Raw genomic sequence first — 20412 nt, 5'->3', positions numbered from 1 at the left:
TGTGGCAAAAGGGAAGGAGAAGACATCTTTCTGGCCCTAAGACCAAATACGTCTATAAAGTCTAAAGGAGCAAAACAGACTTGAAATGACAAAGTAAAGACACGCAAAACATAGTAAAATGTTAAACATCCTGTAAAAAATATGCTAATTCCTTAAGTATTAGAAGGGACCAAAGTGCAAAACTGGCCAAATCCTTTCATTTCACAGATGAGGACGCCTCATCTCTAGAGAAGGACAACTTGTTCAGCAGCACATCTCTACAAAGCAGCACAACCAAGACCTAAATAGAAGTATTTTGACTTTCAACTACAATGATATTTCCACTATCCTATGCTGCCAAACCACAACATTGGAAATATCAAATTATTAAGATAGGGAAACTAGAAGCAGACACAACAACAAACACAAATTCTTCAGCCTGACATTTAAGGCAGCTCAAAATCTGGCTCTAATTCATTTTTTCAATGGAATTTCTGATAACTTCCCTTCACTAATCCATTTTTCAACTTCATATGCTATTTCCTGTTAACCATGCACCTGCTAATAAAACTAAATGCCTAGAAAGTATTCCCTCCTTGATTTTACTTCTCATAGTCTTTATATTTCATAAATACTCTGCCAAATCTTCTCTGGTTACTTTAATTGGTACTGCTCTATTCCCTCTTCAAATTATTTTTAAATTATAATTACCTTTAAGGGAAGAGGGGAAGATATGCTTCCTACTCCCATGAGGGCTGGGACTCTAGGTTTTTGTTCTTCCCTAATAGTGAGAACACTAAATGCACAGTAGGCACTTAAATTAAGAATAGCAAAGGAAAGAACAAAAAACTATGAAAAGAAACTAACTAAAAGATATAACAATTCAGGTAAAGGGAGAAATTGTTCTGTATTCACTGTATAATAGTTAGAATAACTGAGGTTCAAAATGTTGATACTGAAATAAAAAAAGTCCAATCATGTATGGAATACTGTTTTGAAAAAGGCAAGAAAATGTATACTATATTCTTTAAGGTTTCCATCAAAAGTTGCTAATTTTTTTTTACGTTCCCTAAATTTATTTTAAAAATCATAAAACCTTTTAATTTAATATTTCCCAATTTACATTCAAAACAATTTTTTTTCATTTGTTTTTAAGATTTTTGAGTTCTAGGTTCTCCCCCTTATCTTCACTCAAAATTAAGAAACTACATGTGAACTTATGTAAAACATTTCCATAAAAGTCAACTTGGTGAAAGAAAACATATATCTCCCAACCTAAAGAAAACAAAAACCCTCAAGAAAAATTAAGTTAAAGATAGAGAAACAAAGAAATAGAGAATGCTTAGATTTGTATGCAGACTCGATCAATTCCTTCTCTAGGTATGGAAAGGATTTTTCATCATAAGTCCTTCACAGAGTGGGTGTGAATGATTATACTACCAATAACAAAATCATTTATAGCTGGTCATCTCAGAACACTGCTATTACTTTGTATAATGTATATTTCACTTTGTCCATGGACGATTTTCCAGGTTTGCTTGGTTTTTTCCTGAGAGCATCCTCCTCATCATTTCTCAGAGAACAATAATATTACATCAGAAAAACTTGCTTCGAAAAATCTTTTTAAAATTATTATTGCTAATTCTATTTTCCCCCATTTATTCTCTCTCCTTTCACCCAGTTCTTACTCAAGTGTTTTGCTACTACTTCCTGTTTTGATATGCACTCTCTTTTATCACCCTCCCCCCTTATTTAAATGCATCGAGTATTATGTTATTTCCTCTTAGGCCAATTCTGATGAGAGTAACATTCACTCCCTTCCCCTTCTTTTCCCCTTTTCCCCCTCCACTGTAAAAGCTTTTTCTTGCCTCCTTTTTTTTTTTTTTTGGGGGGGGGGGGCACATAATTTGCATCATTCCACTTCTCCCTTTTCGTTTCTCCCAGTACATTCCTCTCTCAACCCTTAATTTCATCATTTAAGATATTATCCATTCATATTAAACTCATACCTGTGTCCTCTGTCTATATATACTCCTGCCATAATAAACAGTCTAATGAGTTATAAGTATCATTCTCCCATGTATGAATATAAACAATAAACCTTATCACTGATTACCTCCCCTCAAGCTTCTCCAGAGTCCTGTATTTGAAAATCATATTTTCTATACAGCTCTAGTCTTTTTATCATGAATGCTTGAAAATCCTCTGTTTCATTGAACCTTTTCCTCTCAAGTATTATATTCCCTTTTACTGGGGTAGATGATTCTTGGTTGCAGTCCTAGATCCATTACTCTCCAGAATATCATATTCCAAGCCAATGCTACTAAATCTTGTTTTATCTTGACTATGGCTCCACTGTACTTGAATTGTTTCTTTCTGGATGCTTTTCTCCTTGACCAGAATTTGGCTATAATATTCCTGGGAGAATTTATGTTGGGATCTCTTTCAGGAAGTAATTGGTGAATTTTTTCTATTTCTATTTTACCCTCTGGTTCTAGAATATCAGAACAGTATTCTTTGATAATTTTTTGAAAGATGATGTCCAGGTTTTTTTGATGATGACTTTCAGATATATCAGTAATTTTAAAATTATCTCTCCTGGAGAGCAATTTGTAACTATGCTCAAAAAGTCATGAAACTGTGCATACCCTTTGATCCAGCAGTGTTACTACTGGGCTTATACCTCAAAGAGATCTTAAAAAAAGAAAAGGGACCAGTATGTGCAAAAATGTTTGTGGCAGCCCTGTTTGTAGTGGCCAGAAACTGGAAATTGAATGGATGCCCATCAATTGGAGAATATCTGAATAAATTATGATATATGAATGGTATGGAATATTATTGTTCTGAAGAAACGACCAGCAGGATGATTTCAGAGAGGCCTAGAGAGACTTACACGAACTGATGCTGAGTGAAATGAGTAGAACCAGAAAATCATTATATACTTCAACAACAACACTATATGACGATCAATTCTGATGGAAGTGGTTCTCTTGAACATTGAGATGATTCAATCCAGTTCCAATTGTTCAGTAATGAAAACAATCAGCTACACCCAGAAAGAGAACTATGGGAAATAAGTGTGGACCACAATATAGCATTTCCACTCTTTCTGTTATTGTTTGCTTGTATTTTTGTTTTCCTTCTCAGGTTTTTTTTTTACCTTTCTAAAAGATTTGATCTTTCTTGAGCAGCAAGATAACTTTATAAATATGTATACATATATTGTATTCAACATATACTTTAACATATTTAACATGTATTGGACTACCTGCCATCTAGGGGAGAGGGTGGGGGGAAGGAGGGGAAGAGTTGGAACAGAAGGTTTTACAAGGGTCAATGATGAAAAATTACCCATGCATATGTCTTGTAAATAAAAAACTTTAAAAAAAAGAAGAGTAGAGTTGTCTAGAAAAGGAATGGATTGCTGATGGCTACCTCAAAAGATGGTGGGTTCCCCTTCCTTGGAGATATTCAAGGATAAGCTGAACAACCACTTATTTAGTATATTATAGTTTCTTACTCTGGAGTAAGATTTGGACTAGATAGCAGCTGAAGTTCCTTCCAAATCTCAAGCCCTGTCATTAATGAAAATGATTACATGCCTTTAAATCCCTTATTATTACCTTAATCGTATTCAGTGAGCAGTATACAGAAAAGGCACTTAATTGCCCCACTGCTACAACTCCAGGGGCTTCCTAGCACTGCTGGGCTCTCCCGGGCCTTTCATCACTTCTCCAAACTTTTACCTTACATCCTTACACACACTGTGACCCACTGACACTGGCCTTCTTGCTGATCCTCCGACAAGACCCTTCATCTCTAGAATTGTAGGCATTTTCCCAGGATTTCCACCATGTCTAGAATGCCTCTCTTCCTACAACTCTGCCTCCTGACTGCCCTGGTTTCCTTCAAATTCTAACTAATCCCACCTTAAGGAAGTTTTCCCCAATCTCCTGGCTTACTGGCACATAACTATCTCCATTGTTAAGACTGTGCACTTCTTGAGAGCAGGAGCTGAATTTACCTTTCTTTGTATCCTTAGTGCTTAGCACATAGTAAAAGTTTACTGACAAGGATGTAAGTGTTGTGATTTTCTTTGCCAGTACTCTTTTAAACATGGAATCTTTGTCTTGACAGAAAATCATCTAGAAAATTCTAAGATGGAAAAATTCATAATCCTTTAGCCCATAAATTTTCTGCTGAAATCTGAGGATTGCTTCTCAGAATAATGTTTTTTAAACAAATGAAGGAAGTACTAAATTTTATAATCTGTCCAGATTTTTATGGCATTAAAAATCCATAAAGTAGTACTTTAAAGTTTATAAAGCACTTTTCTCATCTAAGTCCTATGATCTAGATAGATAGTGCAAGGGTATTGTCCCCATTTTATGGATTACAGGTTATGAGTTTTAGGGACTGAATGCAACTCCAAGGTTGGTGTTCTTCCTTCATGACATACAAATGACATAATTTGAGGAAGAAAAACTAATGTCAGAAGCAGAAACTAGATTTTAAAAAATTACAAGAAGCTGAAATCAACAAAAGAAAAATGCAGTAATCAATGTAAAGTTATGCATTTGAATTTCTTTGATTTTTTTAGTTCTAAGTTTGGGGTAGGAAAATATACAGTTTGATAGCAATTTATTTTTAAAAATGTGAAGTTTTCTTAAATTTAGTATTATATATGATAAAAAAATTTAATTGCATGTTTAGAAATACATATTATTCAAATCAAGGGAGGTAGTAGGTTGTACTATGCTCTGCAGAAACTATATTTGGAGTTTTATGTCTAGTTCTAAGTACCATATTTTAAGAGGAAACTCAAACAGATTAAGAAATATCCAATAGAAAAAAATCAGGATGTGAAAAATTATATGCCATTTTTGCAGAGCTATCTTTGAGACTATACCATCCTTTAAACAAAAATCTCTTGACTCTGTTTACCACTCTAGCTACTTCTGCCAAACTCTCAGAATAAGCTGTACTTGTAATTGCCAGTTCCTTATTCTTCTTACCCTTTGCAGTCTGGCTTCTGGCCATATTAAGTCAAATGTAATTGTACCAGTAATCTTAACTGATTTGTTTTTTCTTCAGCTTAATTTCTTCTCCTTTGCCCTGAATGCTCTGTCATAGTTCTCAATCTTCCTATATGGATCATTACCCTATTCCCTGCTGCTAACCATGGGTTGTCCCCAAAGACCTGTCCTAGGTTAGCTTCTTGAGGGCAATGACTGGTTTTCATTGAGTTTTTACATCTTGCATTCCATATAGTAGATGCTTAATAAATGCTTATTTGATTGGGTTGGTGATTTCATCAGTTCTCATGAGTTAATTTATTTCAATGCAGAGATGATCCCCAAATCTTTATATCCAACTCACAGCTACCTCTTGGGCATCAGTCCCCACATCGTCAATTGTTGATGATCATTTCTATTAGCCAGCAATTTCTACCTGGACATCCTTTAAACTCAAATGTCCCAAACAGAACTCATCTTTTCTCTTACATTTAAAAGCCCTTCAAGCTTCCCTTCCCTATTTCTGCAAAGGCTATCATCATCCTTCTAAAACAACAGATCACAAGCTTGGATTCATCCTCAATTCTTCAATCTCTTTGACACATATACACCTACCCTTTCACATCCAATTAATTTCTTAAGAGGTAAAAGGTGGTGCAGTAGAGAGAATTCTAGTCCTGAAGTCAGGAAGATCTGAGTTCAGATTTAGCCTGTTACTAGCTCTTACCCTGGTTAAGTTATACATATTCTATTTGTCTCAGTTTCCTCCATGTAAAATGAAGATAAGAATAGCACCCGTCACGGGGTTGTTGTAAAAAGTGTTTAGCACAGTACCTGGCACACAGTTAAGCACCCCATAAATGTGTACTCTCCTTTCCTTTCCCGTTCTAGAACGTCTTAGCATATGGCTTGGCACAGAAACCCTGCTGATGCTACTGAGGAATCCTGAAAACTTTTAAAAGGCTGTGACAAAACCACCATTGTTCACTATTGCCACCACTAGGTGTCAGGCTTAGTCTTGGAGATGTGCGACAGCCAAGCTCTATGGCACGCTAGCGTCTGGAGGCGTCCAAGGGGTCATTCCCAACAACTCCTATAAGCACGGCAGGCCCAGGCACTTCAAAGTCTTTCAAACCACCACAGAAAGATGATTTTCGGGCAGCTTTTATTTTGTCAAATTTCTAAACATTCAAAGTAGGAATAACAGACAAGAAGACCACACATACGTGTTTATCCCATGCCAATTTGACCTTAAATCAAAAAGTTACTTATTGAGAATTATTTCAGTCTGTTAGTACTAGTAGTAACCATCTTATCAGCATTTTAATCAGATTAGCATAGGTAGGCAATGAATGTTTAGGCTGAAATTGAATCAGGCAATATTTCTTCAGCTAGGAGAGAGCTGAGAAATCATCTGGTGGAACACATATTTTCACATATGAGGAAAGCAAGCTCCAAAGGTGAAAGTAACTTGTTTGAGGTCACAGATTAAAACTTTGAACCCCAGTCCATAGGGTCATGTAAACGACACTATGCCCCTGCTTCAGTAATTCAGCACATTCAGACTGAGAGGAACCTTGGCCATCACTTGGTCCAATTAGCTCCATTAGCTCCTGCAAGTTCCTTTGAGGACAGAGACTCCTTCCACCTGCCTCTGGCACTTAGCAGGGGACCTAGCCCAAAGCAGGACCTTAATAAATGCTCGATGACTTGACTCTAACTCTGTTAGCTGACCAAGGCATTAAACAAAACACAGAAAGATCATACAGATAGCCAAAGGTCTTCTGACTCAAAGATATTCTTTTCTAGGACATCTCTGTAACTTCCTGTCATTGTACAGGTGATAGGAGTCAGGTGCAAGCCTAGGTAGATGCTATGGCCCAGGCCTGGATCCAAGTCCCCGCCTGCCTGTCCCTCGGACATCTGTTTTGAGAAAACACTCCTTGCCCCATCAAAGGTGCAGAGTTTGCTGGCAGACCCTTGGTACCAGATGACTCCAATGAAACTGTGGCCCTAGTTCTTCCTCCTCAATTGGTGCACCTACATTTTCCTGGCTGTGGGGAGTAGTACATCCAGTTCAGTGGGAAGATTAATTCCTTCTCTTGCAACAGCAGGACATCATTTTGACTGAAATACAGAATGCACTAAGGGAAATGACATGGAATAAGTTACTGGACTACAGTCACAGTATGAAGGATTTCAGTATTAAACTAAAAAATTTCTATTCTATCACAGAGGAATATAAAGTCAACTTGAGCAGAGGAGTGACACGATGAGAGAGCTAATGTGCTTATCACATCTAACCCAGTTAGGGAAATAAATAGTTCATATTAGAAGGCAGAAATGGGATCCAAAAAAATCTCAAAAGGCAGGGAGGATCTATACTATCTAATAAGAAATTTGTTAAAATTAAATAGGGTTAAATATACCAAATAGATCTGAGGGCAAGTCCTGACACAAAGATACCAAATATGAGGCTGCAAAAATTCTGCAAAGGAGTAAATGCTTGAACTAAGGATATATGTGTAGAGATAAGGGAGACATGAAGAGATGCTGGGGAGGTGGAAATTTCCAGGTAAGTGGGAGGAGGCAAAGTGAAAAAGTGAGGATAATGCTGAGATTACAAACCTGGAAGCTTGAAAGATTCTGCGGCTCTCAATGTAAAGTTAGCATTTTGGTAGAGGGAGGACTTAAGAGAAAATGATAATGACTTTCTGTTTTGGATGCTCTGAGTTTGAAAAATCCCTGGAACATTCATTTTGAAATATCCAATGCTCATGATATACAACTGAAAACAGGGACGGAAACTTCATTGGGAGCCACCTGCATGGAGATAATTAAACTCATGGGAACTGATAAGCTCACCAAGGGAGTTTTGGAGAGAAGAGTTTCCATTCAGGAAGTCAGGCTGCAGAGGGTTGAGGAATGAAAAGAGAGGAATCAGAGGCAATAAGTGAAAGGGAGAAGCTAAATAGTACAATAGCTTGATAGGGCAGTAAGACCTACTCAAGGATTTTTAAGGATGAGAGAGACTTGGATAAAGTCAGTATAAAGAGATTGAAGTTTGGAAGAACAGAAGGAGTGATAGAAGGGACAACTTGCTGGGAAGAAATGATTGGCTAGGTATTTCTGAAGAAGGCTAAAGTTGATCCCTTGTATTACAGTAGGATTAAAGCAGATTGCGTGTCTGCACCACGTCCAGAACCAACATAGTAAGAAGCCCTCTTTATTATTCTCTAGGTTGTACTCCAGACTTTTTTCTACCAACCCCTGAAACGTCTTTATCATGGAGCTTACTCCAGTTCTAGAATTCACACACTGGAAATATTCTTGGCCCCCTTTGTCTCCCCATGAGTGAATAGCCCCTCACAAAATTCCAAGGTAAGGAGCCATTATTTCCGTCTTCTCCAAGGACTTTCTCTGCCATGCCCCTGAATCAGATATCTTCAGCTTTAGCTTCTCTCTTCTCTTCCTACTCCTGGACCAGAGGACTAAATAGCCCAAGAAAAGATAAATCAGCTCATCAGAAAAGCAAAGCTTATTCAAGATTCCTTAAATGATCAGTACTATGGTTGGGGTCCATAAATAGATGCTGCACCTGCAGGCCGGTAAGAGATCTATCTAGTTTGGAGGGGAAAAAAAGGTGAAAGTCATAGGAAAGAAGCAACAGACTGACTCTGCTCTTTTTCTGTCAGAGGACAAAACCATTTTCATTGAGCAGAAATGCCACAGAAGGCTTAAATTTATTACAAGGAAAATTTCCCTAACAATTAGAACTACACAGAATTAAACTAGATATTTTGGAGGACCATATGTTCTCCATATTACAGGTCTTGAGGCAATGGATGAATGCTGTAGAAAAGGTTCATTTTTCCAGGACAGGTTATACCAGAATAATTGAGAGCCCTTTCAAATCCAAGATTTTATGGTTTGATAATTATCCAAAACTCAAACTAAATCCTATCCAAGGCATAATCTCTATCTTTCCTCCTTTTCTTCTTTTAAAGAATAAGTACTTCCTCTAGGATTAGCCCCACCCCCACTGTAGTTTCTTGTTACCAATGTGGTTGAACTTTGATCCCCATAGTTGTAGCAAAGAATTGACAGTTACTTTCATAATCTTCAACCCAGCCCATACACAGACCGACCCTTTCACCTAGAGATCCCACTACTAGCCATGTATTCCAAGGAAGTGTCCCTTTTAAATGTGACTCAAATATTTGAAGATGGCTTTCCTACCTCTTCTTAAAAGCTTTTCTTCTGCATGCTAAATTTCACTAATTTTCTCCATCCCTTTTTTAAAAAAAGTTTCCAATTTCTTCACAATACCTTAGTTGACCCCTCCTGAACACATTTAAGTTTGTTGATCCCTGGCATGCCCAGAAATGGACAAAATACTATGAACATGCTCTGTCATGAAATGTCTCCTATTTTTTGAACACTACCATTAATGAAGTTCAAAGGTGAATTGATATAGGCAGTACAATAGAACAAATAGAGGGCCAGATTCTGAGTCAGGAAAACTTGCTCTAAAACCCTGCCTTTGACACATTCTGGCCATGTAACCACAGGCAAATTATTTAATGCCCTAGGATTTCCTAAATTACATATCAGTTACTCATTCATTTGTTGAAGAGGCTTCTTCTCCATCATGCAATTCCCCACACTAATGAAGTGACAGGTCCAGAACAAAACAAACCTCACCCCTTTTCTGTTTCTGTCACCCCAAAAACTCACCCCTTTTAATTTCTTTTTGTAGTAGCCACATCATGCCAATTACTCCTACTAGATCAAAAAATATTAATAACAGTATTTTACAATTATATAGTACTTTAAAGTTTACAAAGCACTTTACTTACATTATTTCATGTGTTTCCTACAGCTACCTTGTAAGATAGGTGTGATTATCTACATTTTACAGGTAAGGAAACAGACATGTTAAATTATTTGCCTAAGATTACATAGCTATTAAACATCTGTTGGGGGATTCAAACCCAGGAAGTGTTCCTGAAGCCTTCTCCCCAGAAAATATCCTTCCTCCCATGCCAGTCCCTTGCTCACATAAGTTCCTCAGAGCCTTCATCACCTCCTAGTTGTCTCAGAGCCCTCCCTCTTTTGAGCTAACTTTTATATGTGGACTTCTGCAGTTAGAGAGCAAGCTCATAGGAGGCAGGAATCGTTTTTCTTTTTCCATGTATTTATATAGCTAGTACTTAGCATGGGACCTGCCAGCTTAAGTTCTAGTTGTCTCGTCTGACTACAAAGCTGCTTCTCGACATCATGCAGTCAGGCTGTACCTATTACTTGACTCTATATCAAGCTGACTGTCTATATTATAATTTTACCTCACAATCTTTAAAGACACAAATTGAAATAGCTCTTAAGGTACAATTAAATCCACAATAAATACTTCAGGATTAAACAATATAATTACAACTTGACACCTAACTAACATACTTTTAAATGAGAGAAATAAGGTTAAATTCAGTCTTAGAAAATAAAAACTACTCCTGAGATATATTTTCACTCTAAAACAAAATCTACCTTTTCCCTTATACTCCCTTAAAGTAAGCCTAAAATGACAATAAAGTAGTAATTGATATTTTTATTCTACTAATTTTAACAATTTAAAACCCTGGGGCAACTCAGTTACCAGGTCAGATCCAGATCAGAGAGGAAGAGTCACAAATGAACATGTGCCCTACCTGTGCAAGTTGCAGAAATGAAGCTGGGCGATTCTCCTTCCAGGTGAGCAGGAGGGACGGGGCACTTAAATCTGCAGTGCAATAACTAGGACAGGAGTCCCAGACCAAAGGGGACCTAGTAGTTGTGCTTCTTAACCCCACCCCACCCCCATCCCCATGAAGTAAGAATGACAGTCAAGTCGTAGTCTACTAAAACGCCCAAATACACATAAGCCAAGAGATCAAACCTGGGCAATGAACAGACTTCTCTTGAGATCATACCACTTGGGAGCACTGAAAATATGCAGGCCCCCAGACTGAGCTGTAAAAATGACAGGACAATATAAAAGGACAGAAGCTCAAACTAGAAGCCTTCCCTCTTCAGAAGTACACAGTGCCCAGGCATTTATTAAAGTCAAGAAGGAAAAAAAAATTCTAAAGGACAATTATGTTAACAGAGAAGTTCAAAACAAATACAAAAGAGAAAAACTTGAAAATATCTTAATCCAGCAAAAAAATTCCCAGAAGAGTTAAAGTTAAATTTTTTTTTTAATGATTACTATGGAATGGATTCTTAATGAAATAGGGTACTTCCAAGCATTCCTGATAATGCTCAAATAAAGAGTTGAATAGAAAATGTGCCTACAAATATAAGATTTCCAAGAGGCTTTGGGGAGAAGTCATAAGGGAATAAATAAGGTTAAAATGTTTATCTTATTATATGGGGAGAAAAGCATATAATCCTCTCCTCCAACTTTATCATTACTAAGGGTTTTTTTTTTTTTAAAATTTAATAGCCTTTAATTTACAGGATATATACATGGGTAACTTTACAGCATTAACAATTGCCAAACCTCTTGTTCCAATTTTTCACCTCTTACCCCCCCCCACCCCCTCCCCTAGATGGCAGGATGACCAGTAGATGTTAAATATATTAAAATATAACTTAGATACACAATAAGTATACATGACCAAAACATTATTTTGCTGTACAAAAAGAATCAGACTCTGAATTATTGTACAATTAGCTTGTGAAGGAAATCAAAGATGCAGGTGTGCATAAATATAGGGACTGGGAATTCAATGTAATGGTTTTTAGTCATCTCCCAGAGTTCTTTTTCTGGGTATAGTTAGTTCAGTTCATTACTGCTCCATTAGAAATGATTTGGTTGATCTTGTTGCTGAGGATGGCCTGATCCATCAGGACTAATTACTAAGGGTTTTAGAAGAAGTCTAATTAGAGAATTTAGATTGCAATTCTATTATATTGAGATTATTTCTTTTTTTTCCCTATTTAAATCTTTAATAGTATTTTATTTTCCAAATCCATGTAAACAAGTTTTCAACATTCACCTCTGCAAAATCTTGTGTTCCAATTTTTTTTTACTCTCTCCAAGATAGCAATCCAATATTTGCTAAACACCTGAAATTCTTTTGTTTAATTATTAAAAAAAAAAAAAAGAATGGAAGGATGGGGAAGAGAAATGCATGTAGGAAAGTAGGGAAAAGAAGAAAAAAAAATTATCTCATATAAACAGGGTTCTCAAGGTCGATTTTATGCAATGGAGATAGTGGTGTATATGAATAGGAAACACTTGAACCACACTCTCATCTCAAGTGGTTAATGGAGATTACACATAAACAAAGAGGGGGATAGAAAAACTAACCTTATTTAACAGGGAATTAAAAAGAAAGAGCGGTAAAGGGAAAGAAGAGACATAAAAGGGAGAATTAAGGGAGATAGTAGTCAGAAGCAAAACATATTTTAAAAAATGGGAAAAGAAGGAAAAGTACATGAGAATAAAATGGTTTTAGGCTGGAGAAATACATAGTCAGTAATCATAATACCAAATGTGAATGGAATGAACTCACTCATAAAAAGAAAGAAGAAAGCAGAATGGATTAGAAATCAGAATCCAACAACACTATTTACAAGAAACACATCTGAAGCATAAAAATAGACACAAGATAAAATAAGGGACTGGAGCAGAATCTATTATGTTCCAGCTAATAAAAAAGGCAGAGGTAATCATCACGATCTTAGACTAAATAGAAACCAAAATAAACTTAATTAAAAGCGATCACAAAGGGGGGAATCTATGGGACAGCTAGAACACAGAGTAAATTGAATGACAAGCTTGGCGTTGGAAGAGCTGAATTCAAATCCAACCTCAAAAATTTACTATTTGAATGTGAATATCCTCATTTGTAAAATATGCTGGAGAAGAAAATGGCAAACACTCCAGAATCTTGGCCAAGAAATGCCCAAATGGTCACAAAGTCTGGCATTAGTGACACATAACAACAAAGACAGTAAGTTAATATCAATACAAAACATATATCAATTAAATGGCATAGCATAAAAATTTTTAAAGAATAAATTAAGAATTTATTGAAATTCTTAGGGTGAAAAAAGACAAAAAAATCTATAACATTGGGATATCTCAATTTATATCTCTTGGATGTAGAAAAATCTAACCATAAAATAAATAGGAAAGTTAAGTAATTAAATAGAATTTTAGAAAAGTTTCATTTGCTAGATTTCTAGAGAATACTGAATAGAAATAGAAAGGAAGTGTATCAATTTCTCAACTGTGTAGATAAGACACAATCACAAAAAATGATCATGTACTAAGGCTCAAAAAAATCACAGACAAATGAAGAAAAGCAGAAATATTAAATGCAACTTTTCTCAAGCATAATGCACTGATAATTGAGTTACTGAAATCATATTCAGTAAAGGGCCTCCGAAGCAAAGATTTAAAAGTTGTAATCTAACATAATCCTAAAGTATAGGCGAGTCGAAAAACAAATCATAAAAAGTTTCATTAAAGATAATAACAATAAGACAATATAACAAAATTTGTAGGATACAGCCAAAGCAGAAGGAAATTCATATCTCTAAATGCTTTCAGAAATAAAAGAGCAATGAATTTGGCATGCAAGTAAAAAACAAACACATCAACAGAAAACTAAGAAATTAAAACCTCCTAATTAAACACCAAAATAGAAATACTACAAAAAGAAAAATCAAGAGGGATTAACAAAATTTAAAGTAAAAAATTCACTGAATTTATTAATTGCTCTTACTGTGTCACATAGCCCCACCCACGAAACATAAGATATTAAACTAAAAAAAGAAAATGACCAGTTATCGAAATTTTTTCAAATGAATTCAGAACTAATGAAGAAATAAAATAATTAGGAGCTATTTTACCCAACTATATAAAATAATCTAAATAAAGTGGATGAATAATCACAGAAACATAAATTGCCTAGAATACTTAAACAGACCTAATATAGAAAAAGAAACTGAGCAAGTCAAATCACAAATGAACTCACAAAGGGAAAAAACAATAACTAGACCAAATGGATTTATAAACTAATTCTATCAAACATTTAAAGAACAAACCATTCCAATATTACATAAAATGGAAAAAAATAAAGGCTCCTTTCAAATTCAGCCCATAATACAAATACAGTCTTGATACCTAAACCAGGAAAAGTCAAAACAGAAAATGAAAACTACAGATCAATCTCTCTAATTAATAAATGATATTATCAAGAGATTGCAGCAATACATCACAAAGATCAAACATTACAATCAGGCTGTACTTTATACCAAGGAAGAAAGACTGATTCAACATTAGGAAAAATACAAGCATAACTGACCATATTAACAAAACTAACACAAAATCTTATGTTTCAAGAGATTCAGAAAAGATTTTTGACAAAATATAACACTCTCTTGCTGTTAAAAAACAAAAAAAGGTAACATTACTTTTCACAGATGATATGATTCTTTACTTAGAAAATGTTATAAAAAACTAATCGAAACAACTTCAATAAAGTTTTTTGTATATTATTGACAAAATTGCAAAAGGAAAAGAAATTCCATTTAAAGTAAAATTATAGTATAAAATATTTTGGAATATCTTGGCTGAGAACCATATAAATGAATTATGTGAACATAATTTAAAACATTCTTCTTACATACACAGATCTAAATAATTAGAGAAACATTAATTGCTCATGGATGGGTTGAGACAATGTAATAAAAATGTAAATACTAACAAAATTAATTTACTTATCCAGTTCCATGCCAAACCATCCAAAGGACTATTTTATAGAGCTAGAAAAAAAATAATAAAATTCATCTAGAGAAACAAAAGAGCAAGAATATAAAGAAAATCATTTTTTTAATTGTATGGACATGCATATATATATATATTGTTATTTAACATATACAACATGTATTGGTCAACCTGCCATTTGGGGGAGGGGGTGAGGAGGAAGGAGGGGAAAAATGGTCACAAAAGGTTTTGCAATTGTCAATGGTGAAAAATTACCCATGCATATATCTTGTAAATAAAAAGCTACAAAAAATAAAATAAAATAAAATAAATTTTTAAATGGGAAGAAAGGATGCCTAGCAGTGCCAAATCTTAAACTATAGGACAAAGCTATAACAGACAAAATTTCATTCCTGGGTAAAAGGATAGGTTGATTAATTAAACAGACTAGGTACATAATATATGGAACAAATCTACAAGTTGTCTAGTATATGACAAACTCAAAGATCTGAAAAACTGTTAGGAGTGAGACAGGGCCTCATATTAAAAAAAAGTCCTGAGGGGTTGGACTAGATGGACCTTTAAGGTTTCTATCTGTGAAGCTCCTCTCTAGGACTCACATTCCTCCCAATTTCAGAGTTGTAAGAGTAGCAGGAATCTGCTTTGGGAACAGTAAATGAAACTTCTTACATGTCTTCACCTTGCAGAGCTAGTATCAACACTAACTAATGCCAATATATTCTATTAGTTTTGTTGATTCTGAATTCTCTAATTCTTAGGCTAGTGAAGTCAAACTTGCTTAAAACAAACAAACATCACAGTTCTAGAATGGCTACATAGTGTCTTAGAAAACTACAAATTAATATTATGTTGTATTGTATTTTTATTTGTTAAACTTCTTCCAAGGACATTTTAATCCATCTCCTGGGTTTACTCTGGAACTTTGGGACTGTGACACCTCTACTTTAGATAAGTAGTTTCCAAACATTTTTGATTGTGTACTCCTATCGGTAAAAATATTTGAGCACACTTTTTGACAATGAGATGATTTAGACCACTTCCAATGATCTTGTGATGAAGAGAGCCATCTACAACCAGAGAGAGGAGTGTGGGAACTGAGTGTGGTTCACAACACAGCATTCTCATTATTTTTGTTGTTGTTTGCTTGCATTTTATTTTCTTTCTCATTTTTTCCCTTTTTGATTTGATTTTTCTTGTGCAGCAAGATAATTGTATAAATATATATGCATATATTGGATTTAATATATACTTTTACCATGTTTAACATATATTGGATTACTTAATATCCAGGAAAGGGACTGGAGGGAAGAAGGGGAAAAATTGGACACTAGGTTTTGCAAGGGTTAATGTTGAAAAATTATCCATGAATGTCTTCTGAAAATTAAAAATCTTTAATAAAAATGTTTTACCAAAAAAAGAAAAAGAAAAAAAAAGCACAATCTCATTATGTGTGCATATATTTACAAATTACACAAACTTCTACTGTACAATTGCATATATTACGAAACAAATAAAAATTAAAATTAAAAAAGGGATAAAGATGAAACAACATTTGATCCTACAGTTAAAAGGAAAACACTAGATGTAGTCAGACTGGTACTTCAGGACAGTCATTCTGACAGCTTTGTTGAAAACTACAGAGGGGAGAGACCTGAGGCAGGAAGGCCAATAAGAAGACTACTGCAATGTTGGTAAGCAATAATGAAGAGTCTGGATGAGAGTGTGATTGAGAAAAGGAAACAAATCTAAGATGATGTTAAGGAAAATATAAGATTTAGCAACTAAATGGATACATGCATTGAGGAATTGAAGAAAGTAAGTTGTGAACCTGGGTCAGAAATCAGAAAGGCAACTTCTATTTTCATGCCCTGAGAACTGTAATACATAAGGAGACTAGGTAGGGCATGAAAATAAGGTAGTCATTACATGTCCTAGTCTAGTAGCCCTATCAAGACTATAAGAAGAGTAGTCCATGCTCCTGGGACTGACTCGCCCTTGCCTCAACTATCACTCTCCTTTTCCTCAAAGAGGCTTTCCTTTATTGCATTCCACTGCCTCCTCTCCATGATTAGAGCTTTTGTTTATACTACATGTATCTGGTATGTACAGATATGTTTACACGTTCTCTCCTTCTTTGGAATGGGAGTTCTTTGAGAATATGGATTATTTCTGCATTTCTTTGTGTGTTCTCTGTTCTTACAACAATGCTTAATACCGAGGAAGTGATTAATAATTGCTGCCTAACCTATAAGTGTTTCAGAGAAGAATTTTCTTAGCCCTCATAAATCAAGTCTACAAACAACTAAAACTTTTAGATAGGAGAAGGGCTGATTTGTTTCTCTAAGAATGTACTATACTGCTACTTAAAAGACAAGATGAATGTTCATAACCTCGGCAGGAAGAGGAGAGAAGGGGTATCCTTTCAAAAAAATTGGAACAATTTCTGCTCAAATAACAGTTGGAAAAAGATGATAGCAACTTAGTGGACTTAAAAAACAAAACAAAACAAACCTTCATTATGTTTTGTTACTGTTAACAGGATTCTCCTTGGAGAGATTAGTGGTCTGAATTATACTGCCTTTAAGATATCAGTATTACACATGTACCCTTGATTATTCCCTAAAAAGTTTTCTGTTTAAATCAGATTGTTTTTTCTTATAAAGATTATTACTTTTTAAACATACGTATACACATTTCACGAAAGGAAAAAGTAGAGAAGGAATAGAAAAACACAAGGTAAAAAGATAAAATATCAAAATGAAAAAAGAACCTGAATGTATTATAAAATAAATATGCTTCTAAAAGAAACTAAACAATGAAAAAGAGGGGAAAAAAAGTTTTTTGTCAGTTTTATAGAATTATGAATTTCTAGGCTCTCCAAAGGTTCTGAAAGAAAATCAGATATCTAAACTTTCCACTAAAAGCTAGGATTCCGTGTTATTTTTTTAAAACAATGTTTATAACCTGAAAAACTTGGAATATATTATCAAGAAAAAAAAAATAGATACAAAGTACAAGGAGATTAAAAAGTGGTATTACATTTATAAATTACATACAAGCAGCCTCAAATTCTTATCTAGGATATATTATAAAACTCCATTCCTAAATTAGCTGTTTGAAACCTATTAACACATTTCCTCATTCAAATAATTTTATATATTGTGGAGTTTCTTTTTTAAACTGAAAAACTCTATTATGCTGATTTTCAAACACCAAAAAAAATGAACTTTGTAAATTTGCATTTACAAAGAACATAGAAAGAGTACAGCAAAAGAACCATGATTTTCATTTAAAAACCAAGAAACTATAATCTATAAACTAAAGTGCATATTAAAATTAAACTCATTAATTCCAATAGTTGTCCCTCTAGTCACACTCTCTCAGATTTTATTTTATTTTATTTTTTGCTTAATTGGGATTAAGTGACTTGCCCAGGATTACACAGCTAGGAATTATTAAGTATCTGAGACCATATTTGAACTCAGGTCCTCCTGACTTCAGGACTGGTGCTCACACTGTGCCACCTAGCTGCCCCCTCTAGTCTCTTTTCCCTCCAACCATTTTCTCTCCTGTGCATTTAAAAATGTTTATATTAATGTTTTTTCTTTCTTTTTGGAAACACTATTAATACCACCCCTTCTCCAAAATATAAAAAACACCCTCTTTATAAAATATAGTTTAGTCACACAGAACAGATCCATGTATTTGCTATATCTAAAAGTCTATTTCATTCAGAGTGGTAGGCACTGTCCAAGGCCTATTAGCAAAAGCTCACTGAAACTGTAACGTACCTGAAACATTTTATTAAATTGCACTACTTTTAACTACACCTAAGAATTATTGATTTGTAGGAAAATGTACTCAGAATCTGATCTAGGATGTACAGAACACATTTTACTCTCTCAAGAGTATAGATAGGATGAACAGAAAAGAGTCTGCTACTCCTATGTATCAGTATTCTACATATGCCTAAAGGAAGGTACTTTTCTACATTTGTATGCAAGGTAACTCTTCAGAACAAGGATTCTTAACCTGGGCTCTGTGAACTTTTAAAAAATTTTAATGATGTCATTTCATAAAATTGATTTCCTTTGTAATTCTATGTCCTTTATTGTATGCCTTTAAAAACATTATTTTGAGAAGGATTCCACAGATTTCATAAGGCCATTGCCAAAGGGATCCATGAGAGGGGAAAAAAAAGATTAAGAATCCTTTGTCTAGCTAGAGCAGTTCTTTCCCAAGTGTTCTGGATTGGTAAATAAATTACAAATTGGGAAGAGAAAAAGCTTTAGGAAGGAAAAGGACTTTGGGACTTGAGACTCTTCTATCCACACATGATTCATTTAATCCATACAATAAATTAATAGACTTGCAATAATTCTATTTTGTTTTTACTGATCTCAAATAACAGTTCATTTCAGAAATAGATTTTAAGTATATCACATATTTAACTAAGTTTACTGCTTCTACAGATGTCAAACTGCCATTTTATATTCCAAAATAATAAGGTTAATGGGACAGGAAGTAGCATTTTATAATTAGTTCAAGGTAGCAACCAAGTAATTACATCCAATTAAGAATCATCCTTATTACCCTCCCTATTTTGGAAAACTGTATACTCCCCAGAATGTTCCCCTAGGATTTCTAAGCATAGGATGGTCTACTCCTACTTCTCAGTGGTTACTTTGTCATTCAAAGGAAAAGCTTAACAATTAAAATAGGACTAATTCCCATAGAATAACCAGAACCAAAGCTATCAGAATCATGAAAATCTTTCTTAATTAATCAAGCCAGTCAGCACATTTAGAAAGAATATAAATCATTCAGAAAGTTCAAATTATGTTCTACAAAATGACCAATGTTATTGTATCTTGTATTTGTGCCACTGTATAACAACGCATAATGCCAAACCTAAGTTCTACTGGCATACTATTAATAATCAAATTATGCTTCTAATTTAAGGGTAATGTAGTACATTAAGCAATATAGAACAATTATAACCTATAGTACATAATGAGTTTAACCATTCTCATAATGACCATTTTCATATCTTTAAACTCTACAGTTAGCATCTCTTTTAATATCACCTAAAGGAGAAAAAAAGGCATTAGCCATAGAAACATCTATAGAAAATTAAAATTCATAAACATACCTCCTCTGTTTCCATTCTCTTCATCCTATGAAAGAAAAAGCAAATAGAAATAAAGTCTGATTGTACCACTGAAAATTAAATTGAAAATTTCAGTTTACTTTAAACCAGCAGCTCTCTCCTTAAGTGCCTTTTTTTTTTTTTTTTTGCATTAACTGAAAAACAAGTACTTATAAAACTTTGTGGACTGACATATCTTAAAAAAAAAAAAAGTCACTAAAAGTAATATATTCATTCAATTTGAACTGATACATCAATTTGTTACCAAACCAAATTGAATTTGTTACTATAAAGATATTAGAAAAATAAAAGACCAACAATAATTTTTATAGTATCCCATTTGTAGATCAACTTAAAACAATTATTAAATTGTTTATACTGAACAGCTCACACATTCACTGTTCTGATTTTTTTAAGTACCATTAGCTTCATCAATTTAGAGTCTAGTGGAAACCATCTAATGAGGAAATAAAGTCAGCAAGGAATAAAAA

At 34.4% G+C, this 20412-nt stretch overlaps 1 protein-coding gene and 1 long non-coding RNA gene across 10 annotated transcripts in view; one reads left to right on the top strand and one right to left on the bottom strand.

Annotated features, from left to right (window-relative positions):
* Window positions 1-20412, bottom strand: part of ARHGAP21 (Rho GTPase activating protein 21) — a 148304-nt gene that overhangs the window by 67659 nt on the left and 60233 nt on the right. For all 7 annotated transcript variants that reach the window (XR_004229785.1, XM_031939856.1, XM_031939860.1 and 4 more), the window contains one exon: window positions 19925-19949. Coding sequence is in view for 6 of the 7 variants with exons in the window: in XM_031939856.1 (XP_031795716.1) it covers window positions 19925-19949 (25 nt within the window). In the remaining variant the exon portion in view is untranslated. The remainder of the gene's footprint in view (window positions 1-19924; window positions 19950-20412) is intronic.
* Window positions 8380-20412, top strand: part of LOC116419463 — a 28200-nt gene continuing 16167 nt past the window's right edge. For 2 of the 3 annotated variants that reach the window (XR_004229788.1, XR_004229787.1), the window contains exons 1-3: window positions 8380-8602; window positions 9877-9915; window positions 10644-10742. This is a non-coding gene — a long non-coding RNA (uncharacterized LOC116419463). Of the gene's footprint in view, window positions 8603-9876; window positions 9916-10643; window positions 10743-16336; window positions 16464-20412 lie in introns of all 3 variants that reach the window. The other variant, XR_004229786.1, reaches the window with a different exon arrangement.

Source organism: Sarcophilus harrisii, chromosome 5, assembly GCF_902635505.1.
Source record: "Sarcophilus harrisii chromosome 5, mSarHar1.11, whole genome shotgun sequence".
Taxonomy (NCBI): Eukaryota; Metazoa; Chordata; class Mammalia; order Dasyuromorphia; family Dasyuridae; genus Sarcophilus; species Sarcophilus harrisii.
The sequence above is the reverse complement of the archived record's forward strand: the minus strand, read 5'-3'. Positions and strand labels throughout refer to the sequence as shown.